This window comes from Necator americanus, chromosome III (genome assembly GCF_031761385.1).
Source record: "Necator americanus strain Aroian chromosome III, whole genome shotgun sequence".
NCBI classification, from domain to species: Eukaryota; Metazoa; Nematoda; class Chromadorea; order Rhabditida; family Ancylostomatidae; genus Necator; species Necator americanus.
The window spans coordinates 37,151,048-37,162,336 of NC_087373.1; the positions used below are offsets into that span (position 1 = coordinate 37,151,048).

Below are 11,289 nucleotides of genomic sequence, written 5' to 3' on the forward strand. Positions count from 1 at the left end.
TAATTTGATTTTCTTAATTAATTTTCTGTGAAAACTGATCCGAGCCTATTACTCGTTTGTTTACTTAGTAGATTGCCAAGCCTGACCTTCTACGGTCGAATAAAAATTAATTAAATACCAGGAAAGAGAAGATAGTATATGTTTTGATAAAACCACCTAGGAAAAAAAGAAAAAGAATGCGAGGGCTTAAAGTCTTTTTTGTTTATAAGGGACTAATATTAATATTTTAAGCAAAAATGTAACGAAAACAAAAAAGGAGCTCGCTAAAATACATTTCGAGTATGAAAAAGAATTCCAGGCAGTAAAAAAGTAAAGTCAAGAAGTAAAAATGAATAAATAAAATAAGTAAAAAGGACTAAAATCTCACAAAAAAGCGAAGTATGGGAGAAAAAATCTCTCTCGAATGCATCTCGTATTTGAAAAAACCCTTGGTATTACAGCAAAACTATATAAACACGGAAAAGACAGACAAAAAGTGAAAGTTAATAAATAAAATAGAAATTAATAAGAAAATAAAATTAAAAAAAACAGATTTAGAATCTAGTGACGTAAGAGAGTCACTATCATGAACAATCCATCGAAAACTCAGAAACAGAGCAACTGGCCGGTTCCTGTGGTGGCGGTGGTGGTGGAGGCGGTGGTGGAGGCGACGTTGACTCAAAACTACGCTCACTCCCATGTGGCCGAGCGTTGATAATTAGCAAACAAAAGTCTGATAAGCTCGACTGCACGCCGGCGCATTCGACGACCCACTCGTGGACATTTTTACAACTTGTTTGTTTATTTTAGCAGCACCACCAGCAGCAGCAGTAAACACGAATCGATCCTGGCTATCACTAGCTCTAATCAACGATTTCTCCATTTGTCCAGCTTAAACGTCTCCATTAGGTTGAGTCATAAATAATTTTCGCTTTTTTTCTCATAATTTTTTTCCCGTGATTGCAAACAGTTGATTGTGACGTCTTGCGCTTCTCTGCTAACTTTCTCGTTGTTTGGACGTGGATTTCGTTCCAATATTGACTCCAAAATATTATCTTCGAGGTCTGAAGGGTGACTCCTTTTCCTGAATTCCAAGGGAACTCCTTCCATCCTCATAGCCGCCCTGGATCGTATTTTTTATCCTGGTTTTCAAGGTCTAAGGTCATCAAATCTCCAGAACGGAATTGGAGGGGGAAAATTTCTAACCGCTCGATCGGTTATGAGTCCTTCAACGGGCACACCGCGTTTTTTTTTTTTGAGCTGCAGAAATATTACCTTGTTTAAATTCCCAAAGCATCACAAAGCGTAAGTGTATTTTTTTATTTTCCATTTTTAAAAGTAAACGAAAAAAACTTAAACGTAACTTGCGCAACACTGGAGCGTTGTCTAACCAATAACCGAAGTTTTTCCTGCTTAGCGACGACGAAAATACTTTTTTCCTCCTTTTTTAAATCCTTTTTTCCTTTCTTTGAGCATCCTATTGTATGCGTAAATAATAACAACAACAACAACAGGTATCATGTACCTGGCCGGAAATTATTCATCTTTGAACCTAATATTTCAGAGTTAACTGTAGAGATGAGGACAGTCAGCCAGGGGTATTTGAGGAGAACTCAGCTGAAGTGCTCCCTGGACTCAGAATCTTCCCGAAAATCTTCGCCGGACACGCCCATTTTCGTATATGTTTCAGAGCAGTTGACCGACCGACGGACCGACCGACCGAATGTCGCAAGCCAATGCAATAATGACAATGATGAGCGAGTTCCCGCAGGATTCGCCCTTCGTAGAAAGTGGAAAGCGATTGAGGACGGAGAGAGGGAGTGAAGAGTCAGATAATTTCAGAAGATAAAACGGAAGGGAGTGAAATGTTCTCATGCTGTGGCGCAAAACCAGAAAGAAATGAAATGTTTCGTAGGAAAAGTCGAATTAGTCGTGTGTTGTTTCATTCCCGGCTAAACTGGATCCACACAAACAACGGGTTTAGAAAAAAAATTCACGAGAGAAATTTGCAGATTTTCACAAACCTCTCCATCGACGATAAAAAGTCCAAGAATTATGTATATAAGCGAGTATTTCTAAACGGTTAACTTGAACTGAAATTGCACGAGAACACGAAATTCGCCAAAACTTGTTTTTTCATAAAATTCTGAAGCGAAAACAAGGGATTTATAACCACGACTGCTAGCCGTAGCTGAAGTCCTCTTATGAGCGGCATCGGGCAGAAAAAAAGATTTTGAGAAATAAAAAAAGATTTCTGAAAAAAAACGGATGAAAAAACAAAACAGAAGAGTCAAAAGGAAAGAAAGTAATTGTGAAAAGTGAGGTGATGCAGAGAGTTGGAAATAAATTGTTCGTATTCGTAGCTTTAAAAAACCTAGAATTCTTCTTGAAATGTTTTTGATTACTTTTATATTTACCTAAATTTTTATATTTATTTACCTATACTATGTATATATATTTATATATTATTTATTACTGATTTATTGTTATTATTGTTTGTTTTTTGTTAATATTTGTTTTTGTTGTTATTATTTATTGATATTTATATTTTATTTGTAAGTTGAATACATAGGACACTTTTGGGGGATAGAACAAAGAATCAAAGAGGTTTTTTTTAAATTAATTTGTTTTTTTTTTGAAAAAGAAACCTTAGAAACTTTTTTTTAAACATTTTTTCCGAGGGTTAATGAAGAACGTCAGCACTTTTCCTACATCTGTTCCCTTTCTACCCTCACTTATGGAATCATGTCTGGTCATTTCTCTATTAAAAACTTTCCAGATGAAAATCTCATAAAATCAAAACTAAACGATAACTTCCCAAGTTTTTATCCTCAAGACTTTTTTCTAATTGATTTGCGGTTTATCTGAACAAATAACCGCTTTGTTTGAAGCTTCCGAGCGAACAATCACGCGCAAATACCGTGGATTTTACAAAGGCGGAACTAGTTATTCCGGAGCTGCTAGACGTTAGTTATGTCTGCCGTTTTGTATTTTTTTGCATTGTTTTTTACTTATTTTTTCTTCGCTTTTCATTTTCCTACTAGAGAAGGTGAAACCCGTTCTCGAAATCTTTGCAGTTAAAGTAAAATTTTCACGAACATGGTTAACCTGAAATGACCCCAAAACAAATCCTCACTACACCGAGGAGAAAACATTGAGCAATTCAAAACTACACAAAAAATGTACAACACTGAACATTTTTTCTCTTCTTCTGTGCTTTGATAAAATTTACAATTACTGATTTCTTAGCTAGATTCATAAGCACACAGCAATCATCTAACCATTTAAAGGCATCACTCCACGAATTGGGGTTGGTGTTTTTTTGCGTTTTTTAGGTGGGTTGTGACTTATACAGGGTCGTAGATTGTGGGTAAGAGAGTAATTCCATTTTATTTCGTAATTGTTATTTTTTTTTTTTTTTTTTTTTTTTAAAAAAAAAAAAAAAAAAAAAAAACATCTCTTCTTGTATGAGTGTAAACGGACGACTCCGGAACTGTTTCTTACGACGGCTTCTCTTGCAATGCGCCACCATTACGCCCCGTCCCGCCTGCGACTCATCCGTTTTCGACGAATCGCAGGCGGGAGGGCGCAAGGGTGGCGCGCTGCAACAGAGACGATGCCTTCTATTGCAGCGCGCCACCCTTGCACGCATATCGTCCCTTACTCCGGATTGATTTTCGACGGATCCCAGGGCGGAGGCGGCGCAAGGGGTGGAGCGTTGCAGTAGATGGCGTCGTACAAAACAGTATTCTGGAGGCGGCTGTCAGCAGTAATGCAGGGAGAGATGAGTGGAACTACCCCCGTCTCCATAATCTACAGCCCCGTATACGGATACTCCACCTAAAATCCGCACCACCTCAGATCCGCACCACCTGGTATACCACCTTTAAGGTAGTTAGGGTAGGTAGAGCGTGGTAGGTAGTGATCAACCTTCTCCAGATGAGTCAGGAAAAAACATGGATAATGATAAACCAGTAATGTTAAAGCTTCTACCGGGGTATGGATACGGCAATTACATTCTCAGCAACGACCTTAGTCGGTTGCACTGCAAACGTCTGTCGTTGAAGGAAGAATCTCCAATCAAGTTCGAGGTAATAGGTCTGTGTTCATACCCAGCTGAAAACTAATAAAACAACGTAAAATTAGGTATAAACTTAGGTGGGACGCTCAAATTGAGAAATGTTCCGTCATTTGCTCCTTGCACTTCTATGCTTGGTGAGTTCAGACCATCTGAGACATACTCTAAACGATTTTTGTAGTTTGAGGAGCACGCTGGAGGAAAAGCGGGGAAATTTACGGATCGCCCATGAATTTCATGTATCTACGACACTCAGCAAAGGAATTATTTATCGATATTCACCTCCACATCAATCAGTCTTCCAGACAGAATCGATGTGACGTCACACGGAAGTTTCTTCATGAGAGAAAATCCTTTTCCCGATAGGAAAGAGCAGTAAACTCCCCCCGGAAACGAGTCGAACTGGCCTGACGGTCTTTGAGTTTCGGCAAGCCCACGAAGCACCTAACGCCGCGTCACGCATGCGAATGCAGTCGCACGCGTTGCGTGTGCGAGCGAACGGACAATTAATGGCGCACTGCGAGAGCGGCAAGGTCGTTTCCGCATTTCCATCTGAACATTCACATGAAGAAAAGAAGTTTAGAGGCTCACATCAAAAGGGTGGATCATTTCGCTCTAGCTCTAGTTTTCTAGTTGTCCGTTTTTCAGGACAACTAGAAGGAAATGATATGAATCCTGTCGTATCTGCGTTTAAAGCCATCACCCCACAAACCCTCTGGGATGGTACAGGTTTCAGCCGGGTAATCCCTGTAAAAGGTCGTAGATTGTGAGGAAGAGGGTGATTCCGTTCATCTCTCACTGCATCAGTGTAAACGGACGATCCCGGGATGCTTTTTTCCTACGGAGGCTTCTGTTGCAATGCGCAACCATTACGCCCCGAATGGGTCTTCGACGAATCGCAGGCGGGGGCGGGGCGCAAGGGTGGCTCGTTGCAATAAAGGATGTCGTAAGAAACAGCGTCTGTTTACAGTGATGCAGGTACAGATGACCGGAATATAGTTCAGTTAACTGGGTAAGTTTCCAGCAAAATAGTGTGCGGGGGCGCGGACAGGCAAACAAAGTTGCTCCGAAGAGTAGCCTGTTCCTCCTCGTCTCACAAACTCTCTCGCTAAATTGTGATCCAATGTTGTGTTTGAGTCGATGAACACGTTTAAGCGCCTTTTTTTAAAGTAGAGCTCTATCAGGACGAAATTGCAGGCTGATTGTCGACCATCTACCGCCACTCGTTGTTTTAAAATCACAAAGAATGCCCGAGGGAAAAGATATCATTCGCTATCAGCCGTGAAGTGAAATCGATAACATCACTGCGGAAATTTCTTCTATTGTCACTCCCGACAACTTAGGTCGGTTGATGGTTGGTCGGGCGAGTTTAGGTGACGGCTGGGATAACTATGGAAAGTGATTTCACAGCGGCATCAGGTGTTGGAGAATGTTGCGCCTGCGCTACAAAGTAACGTGCGCTATAACGTTAAAGTTAAAGTTTCTGGCGTTAGACAATCCGCTGGGGAGGCGCCCCTACGTCCACTTCAATTCAGAAACGTTTGAGGTTTACGAACGTGTAACTGGCCTACACAATGACCTACGGGGAGCTAGCCGATGTGTCAGGTCAGTGTTTTTATCCTCCCAGACAAGTCTGGTGTCAATTTATCGACCCTGGAAGGATGAAAGGCTTGGTGAGCACTAGGGCGGATTCGAACCTCCGATCGATCGTGCAAGAAACGGAACCTCTAGCGGCTACACCACAACCGCCCCTGTGCTATAACGTTACATTTGTGAAAAAGCGCATTCGATATCCTTCCATTCGTCTCGATTTATGAGTGCAGCAGATTATTGTGAGGTGCGTTCAATTAGGCGTAAGTGCGTGAATTGCAGCGAATACGTTGCGGTACTTTGAACGAACATAGGCATCGTCGCCAGTTGTTTACACGTATTGCTGGAAGGGGAACAACATCACATTCTTCTCCCAGCTGTGCTTTTGGAGCAATATATTTTGTATACTAACCATATGGTTTCATATAGAAGCACTGCACCATGACCGTTGTCGTTGTTTTTGCAGGCCGTCTGCGGATACAGAAGCAAATCCTTTGGATCGCGGAAACGTTATCGAATGAGGATGCAGGTAGGTTGCATTCCTCTCTTTCGGTGAATGATTACTTTCGGTTTTTGCCTTTATGATTAGTTGCAGATCATTGAGCTCACTAAACGAATCGGAATTCACATCAACAACCACAATTGTGTATTGTAGGGTCAGAAAACGACATGAAGCACGGCGCATATGCGTAGGCGACTGCGCTCGGTGCGATGCGGTGCAGCGTAGCGGTTCGTGTCGATGAAGGGCCTTTACTAGCACAACTTTTTGCTGCAATTCGCGGTGAACCTACCTGGAACCTTCAAACTGCCTTCTTCACCGCACCCGAGCGACCTCGAGCGCAACCGCTGAAGAAACTGCGCCATGCTTGGTGGTCGTTCTGACTTTTTTGTGGAGCAAGATGATTGCAATGCACGTTCTATTTGGTGCAATTGCACAAGTTGCAGAGAACCGCTCGGCAGTGGCTCACAGCAACCAATAAGAATCGGCACCTGTGCGATAAACGACAAAAAAAAAAAACTAAATGTTCCCTTATAGGCAAAGGATTCATTTTTTTATGTAGGAACCCCATTATCCGCGCTGGGCTCGTGAGCCAGTAGTTGAACTCACCTTGCAGGTGGATCAAAAATTCGCTAGTAAAAGAAGCCTGCAAGACATTATGCGTGGTTTCGAAAAAATGGTATGTGCGTTTTTTTAGCTGTGCCAAGAGTAGGCAACTCTATCAACTTTCAACTCTATCTCAGTTCTCACACGATTACAGATCTACCACTTCGGTTATAATGATGGATATTTCTTCAGCAATAGGAACCTCAGGCTTACAGGAATTTCCAAGGAAGCTGGTCAACTGCGCAGTGTTACTTTTGAACTTTTGTTAGCAGACTGCCTACAGGTGACGTTAGTTGATCGTTTGTCTTCACCAATCAATCAATCAACCAATTAATGGATATTTTCAGCTGCAATCATTCCTTATTAATGCTGAAATGGATGATTACGGTGTTCATATGGCTGATGTGAAATGTGGTCGTCTTGCGTATTCAGCTTGTGTGGCGACCGTTTGTCCGGACTTTGAAAAGCGTAATCCCTTGAACGTTTTTTCTATATTTCCGCAGAAGGAATAAATAAAGATTTTCTAAACACTGTGTCGTTACTGTATATCGTAAATATGCATACGAACGTTTGTGCTCAATATCGGTATCGGTGTAAGCAGCTATTTCACTTCAAAACTTCTGAATCATCCTTCTGGATGATCCCTTACGCCTTCATGCAACAATTAGTGATCATTTTTAATTTGAGCTCTATTTTTGATAAGATGTTTCTTTTTATTTTAACAGAGTAGAATTGTAAGAGTAAATTAGTATGGATTTAATAAGTTTCTGTTTCCTCTCTACCCTTAGACGAATAGAGAAGTAGAAGTCAGAAGATGAATTCGGTTAGGAAAAAGAATTCCCTTCCCAAGTGTCTTTAGTAAAGAGAAAAAAACGATTTTAATTTTAGTTCAGTACTTAAAAGGATATTCAGAGAAAAAATTGTTCTTTGTTTTTCTTTTTTTGATATTTTGATATTTTGTTGTTTTTCTTGATATGAAATCCATTTTAGCGCTTTTAAATAACCGGATAGCAAGAGGAAGAGATACCCATAAAACGTTTGCAGAAGTAAAAATATTTGTTCCTTTTTTTCCATCTTATTTTTCTGCTATTTTGTAAAATTTCCAACACTATAGGGTTGGATTGCCAGTTAATAGAATAGTGATGATTCGTTTCTATTCATTCAGGTAAATCCGCAAAAAAAAAAGTATGATCATAGAGGAATGAAATAGTGTCTGGCTGTTTTTCTGTTGACCTAAATATTATGGATGCTGCAAAATCAATCTACGCAGCGCAGCGCATAACAACCACAAGATTGGAAATTCTTTTTCTCTTTTGGTTCTTCAGCGAGTTTTCCTCAGAAGACGACAAACCTTCATAGCGAGTCAATTATAATCGATCGATGGTTTGAAGAACGAAGGTCGTCGAAGTAATCGCAACATCGGTTTTAGCGTGAATCGATGAATCTTATGGAACGTACATGACACTGTCAGAATTTCTAATGGGAATTCTCAAAAAAAAAAGAAGAAAGAAGAAAGAATAAAAAGAGATATTTCTTCTGTTTCTACATGTTCCGTAACCTCTCCGTTACAGTGGGGTGAAAAATCTTAGGTCCACTACTGCTTCTCTTAAAAGCAGCCTAGAAACCGATTTCCAAAGCCGAGCAACGCGCCACCGTATTTCTCACCAGCGAAAATCTCCATACACTACCATTGCCAGGAATTCCCAGCATGCCTGATCAGCACAAGATGCCACGAACTTTTATTGAGAAATAGGCTGGTGGAAAAGATAGGTCCACCTGAGATTTTCCCACGATCGATGGTTTTCCCACGCAAAGTTGGGCATATATAGGCCAATAACGCAGCGAAAAGAGTAATCTTCATCGCCTATTCTAATGGTTAAGTCCCCCAAACTTTCTGCTTCCGAGCAAGCTCAACTCAGTGCCTTCGACGCGGCTGTTGTTTCAAACAGGAAGATCGTGGCAGAACTACGGCGATCTCACAACTGCATCAACCACTATCTGAAGAACACGGAAGCCCACAAGGAAAAATCACTGCCAGTCGTCCAGGAAAGTTAGAAGGGATGAGAGTTGCCTGGTCCGGATGGCTTTCTACAGCAACGAGTCCGCGCACAGCCTGTCTGCATCGAAATGTACAGTACTACGTAGCTTGATCTGCTGTCCTCACATCCTTAAAGTCAGCATACCATGAATCTGATGTAGTGCGGATTTCAGGTGGAGTATCCGTATACGGGGTGGTAGATTTTGGAGACGGAGGTAGTTCCGCTCATCTCTCTCTGCATCACTGCAAACAGCCGCCTCCAGAATGCTGCTTGGTACGACGCCATCTATTGCAATGCTCCACCCCTTGCACCGCCTCCGCCCTGCAATTCGTCGAAAATCAATTCGGAGTAAGGGACGATATGCGTGCAAGGGTGGCGCGCTGCAATAGAAGGCATCGTACAAAACAGCATTCAGGAGGCGGCTGCATGCAATGATTCAGGGAGAGATGAGCGGAATCACCCCGGTCTCCATAATCTACGATCCCGTATACGAATACTCCACCTGAAATCCGTACCACCCCAGATTCGTGGTATGCTGCCTTTAATCAAGTTTACCACCATCACCGTAAGATTGCTAGGCTTAGGTTCGGTCACGCACACTTGAGCACGAAACGGAAAAAGGATAGATTTGCAGCTAATCTGGCATGCGAATAGAAGTACTTATCTGACTATCTATCTATCTTTCAGGTGGTGTTCTCCGACGAAAAAAATGTGTAACCTCAATGGGTCCGATGGCTACAGACACTACTGGAGAGATCTGAGGAAAGAGGAAGGAGTGTTCTCGAGGCGTAAATTCGATGGTGAAAGTCTCACTGAAAGTGAAATGTTCGATGGTGAATGATGTGGGATCGTTTTCCGGATACGAAACTATTGCGTTGGAGTCTCGTATAAGATGAACAGCGATGACTATCAGAAAGTGCTTTAAGATCATTTACTGTCATATTTCACAAGATTTTGTATACGTAACCAAGTTTTTCAACAAAATAATGCGTCCGCACACGTGCCGAAGTCAACTACAGATTGGCTTAATGCGAAAGGAATCGAATTTCTGGAGTGGCCAAGTGGTTCTCCATATCTCAACGAAACAAAAAACCTTAATGGAGAACTTGTGGAGCTTTCTTGTACACAAGGTGTATGGGAACAACACCCCTTACTCCTTGGTCTCTGAGCTGAAGGCCATCATATTTGATGCATGGGCTAATGTAGAGCGAACCTTCATCGATAACCTTATCAGTAGTATATCGAGTAGAATTTTTAATGCTGTTTACCACAAAGACAATGTTACAGAATAGTGTATTCGTTTTTAAACACTATTTTTTTCACAGTTTATATGAAGTGGACCTTAGATTTTGCACTGGCCAATTTCTCAATAAAAGTTCGTGGGGTCCGGCGCTGATCAGGCGTTCTTATTTTTGCAGAAGAAAAAACTAAAAAAAAACTTTAAAAAACAAATAAGTATCTACTATTTATTAAAGGATAAAGTTTGATAAATAGTAGATACTTATTTGTTTATAAAGTTTCTAGTTTTTTCTTCTGCAAAAATAAGAACGCCTATTTTATATTATATTATGTTATATTATATATGATATCATATTTTTATTATATTATATTTTATATTATTATGTTTTATATTCTGTATTTTATATTATTATTCTATTTTTGTTGTTCTTATTTTTGCAATCGAAAAAAATTAAAAACTTTAAAAAATAAATAAGTATCTATGCTTGGAAGGATGAGAAAGAAAAAAATTTAGAAAAATATGCTCTCTGCCAAGAGATATCTGGACACACCTGAAGGAGGAACTGACAAGCGAGCGACGTAAGGATGGTGAACGGTTTCCGAGTACTCCTCGTTCGCTTTTTGTTCTCCCAAACGAAAGCTCTTTTATTGAAGCGAATCAATCGTGCGCTAAGCCCGAACGTCAATCGTCCGTTCGTTGTGGGATGGCCTTACAAACATCTACACAACCTGTCCTCTCTGAGCTTTTCTTCGTACATTTCCAGTTTCTGTTAGATGGTTTTTTTTTCCGGAGGACGCTCTAAAACTATAGCTATCCAAACAGAAATTGTTCGAACGTCTGGGTAATTTTATGCGTCATGTTCGGTTCCGCTTCTTGGATTTAGGTTCGCATGTTTCTGTATACGATATTTCTGTATATTTCTGGATACGAACAAACGGCAAACATCGTTTAAACGATTAAGCGACATGATTGTAATGTGGAAGGTGCGATATGGGGGGAAAAAAGAGAACAGAAAAAGAAGGGAAGGAAAATTTTGGAGGCATCCTATTCTATTTAAAAAAAAACGTTTCGTTAAAAAAAATTTGAAGGAATCTACGTGGATGTCGATTTCGATCTCTCTGTCGACAACTAATGACTTTGAGATTTACATGGCCCTGTGACCAGAAACAGCCTGATTTAGTAATTTCTAAAATTTGATGGAGCTCAAGGAGTTTGGATTCGTTGTTTTTCAACGTCTATTTCCTCCAACTCTTGAAGT

At 40.6% G+C, this 11,289-nt stretch overlaps 3 protein-coding genes across 4 annotated transcripts; 2 read left to right on the plus strand and 1 right to left on the minus strand.

Moving 5' to 3' along the window:
* Positions 1-563: 563 nt before the first annotated feature.
* RB195_012167 (uncharacterized protein) lies at positions 564-1,095 on the minus strand (the record flags this gene model as incomplete). Its single annotated transcript, XM_064193906.1, has 2 exons — positions 564-712; positions 948-1,095. 2 exons carry the CDS (start codon positions 1,093-1,095, stop codon positions 564-566), a joined length of 297 nt encoding a protein of 98 aa, XP_064051489.1.
* Positions 1,096-1,557: 462 nt separating this feature from the next.
* RB195_012168 (uncharacterized protein) lies at positions 1,558-1,803 on the plus strand (the record flags this gene model as incomplete). Its single annotated transcript, XM_064193907.1, has 1 exon — positions 1,558-1,803. One exon carries the CDS (start codon positions 1,558-1,560, stop codon positions 1,801-1,803), a length of 246 nt encoding a protein of 81 aa, XP_064051490.1.
* Positions 1,804-4,158: 2,355 nt separating this feature from the next.
* Positions 4,159-9,552, plus strand: RB195_012169 (uncharacterized protein; the record flags this gene model as incomplete). 2 transcript variants are annotated; one of them, XM_064193908.1, is made up of 5 exons in its annotated part: positions 4,159-4,194; positions 6,114-6,176; positions 6,709-6,825; positions 6,907-7,035; positions 7,100-7,264. In XM_064193908.1, the coding sequence occupies 5 exons, from the start codon at positions 4,159-4,161 to the stop codon at positions 7,262-7,264; spliced, it is 510 nt and encodes a 169-aa protein (XP_064051491.1). The 2 variants fall into 2 exon arrangements, with proteins under 2 accessions (XP_064051491.1, XP_064051492.1); XM_064193909.1 differs by lacking the exons at positions 4,159-4,194; positions 6,114-6,176 and adding an exon at positions 9,479-9,552 and having other exon boundaries at positions 6,805-6,825; positions 7,100-7,220.
* Between the last annotated feature and the right edge of the window lie 1,737 nt (positions 9,553-11,289).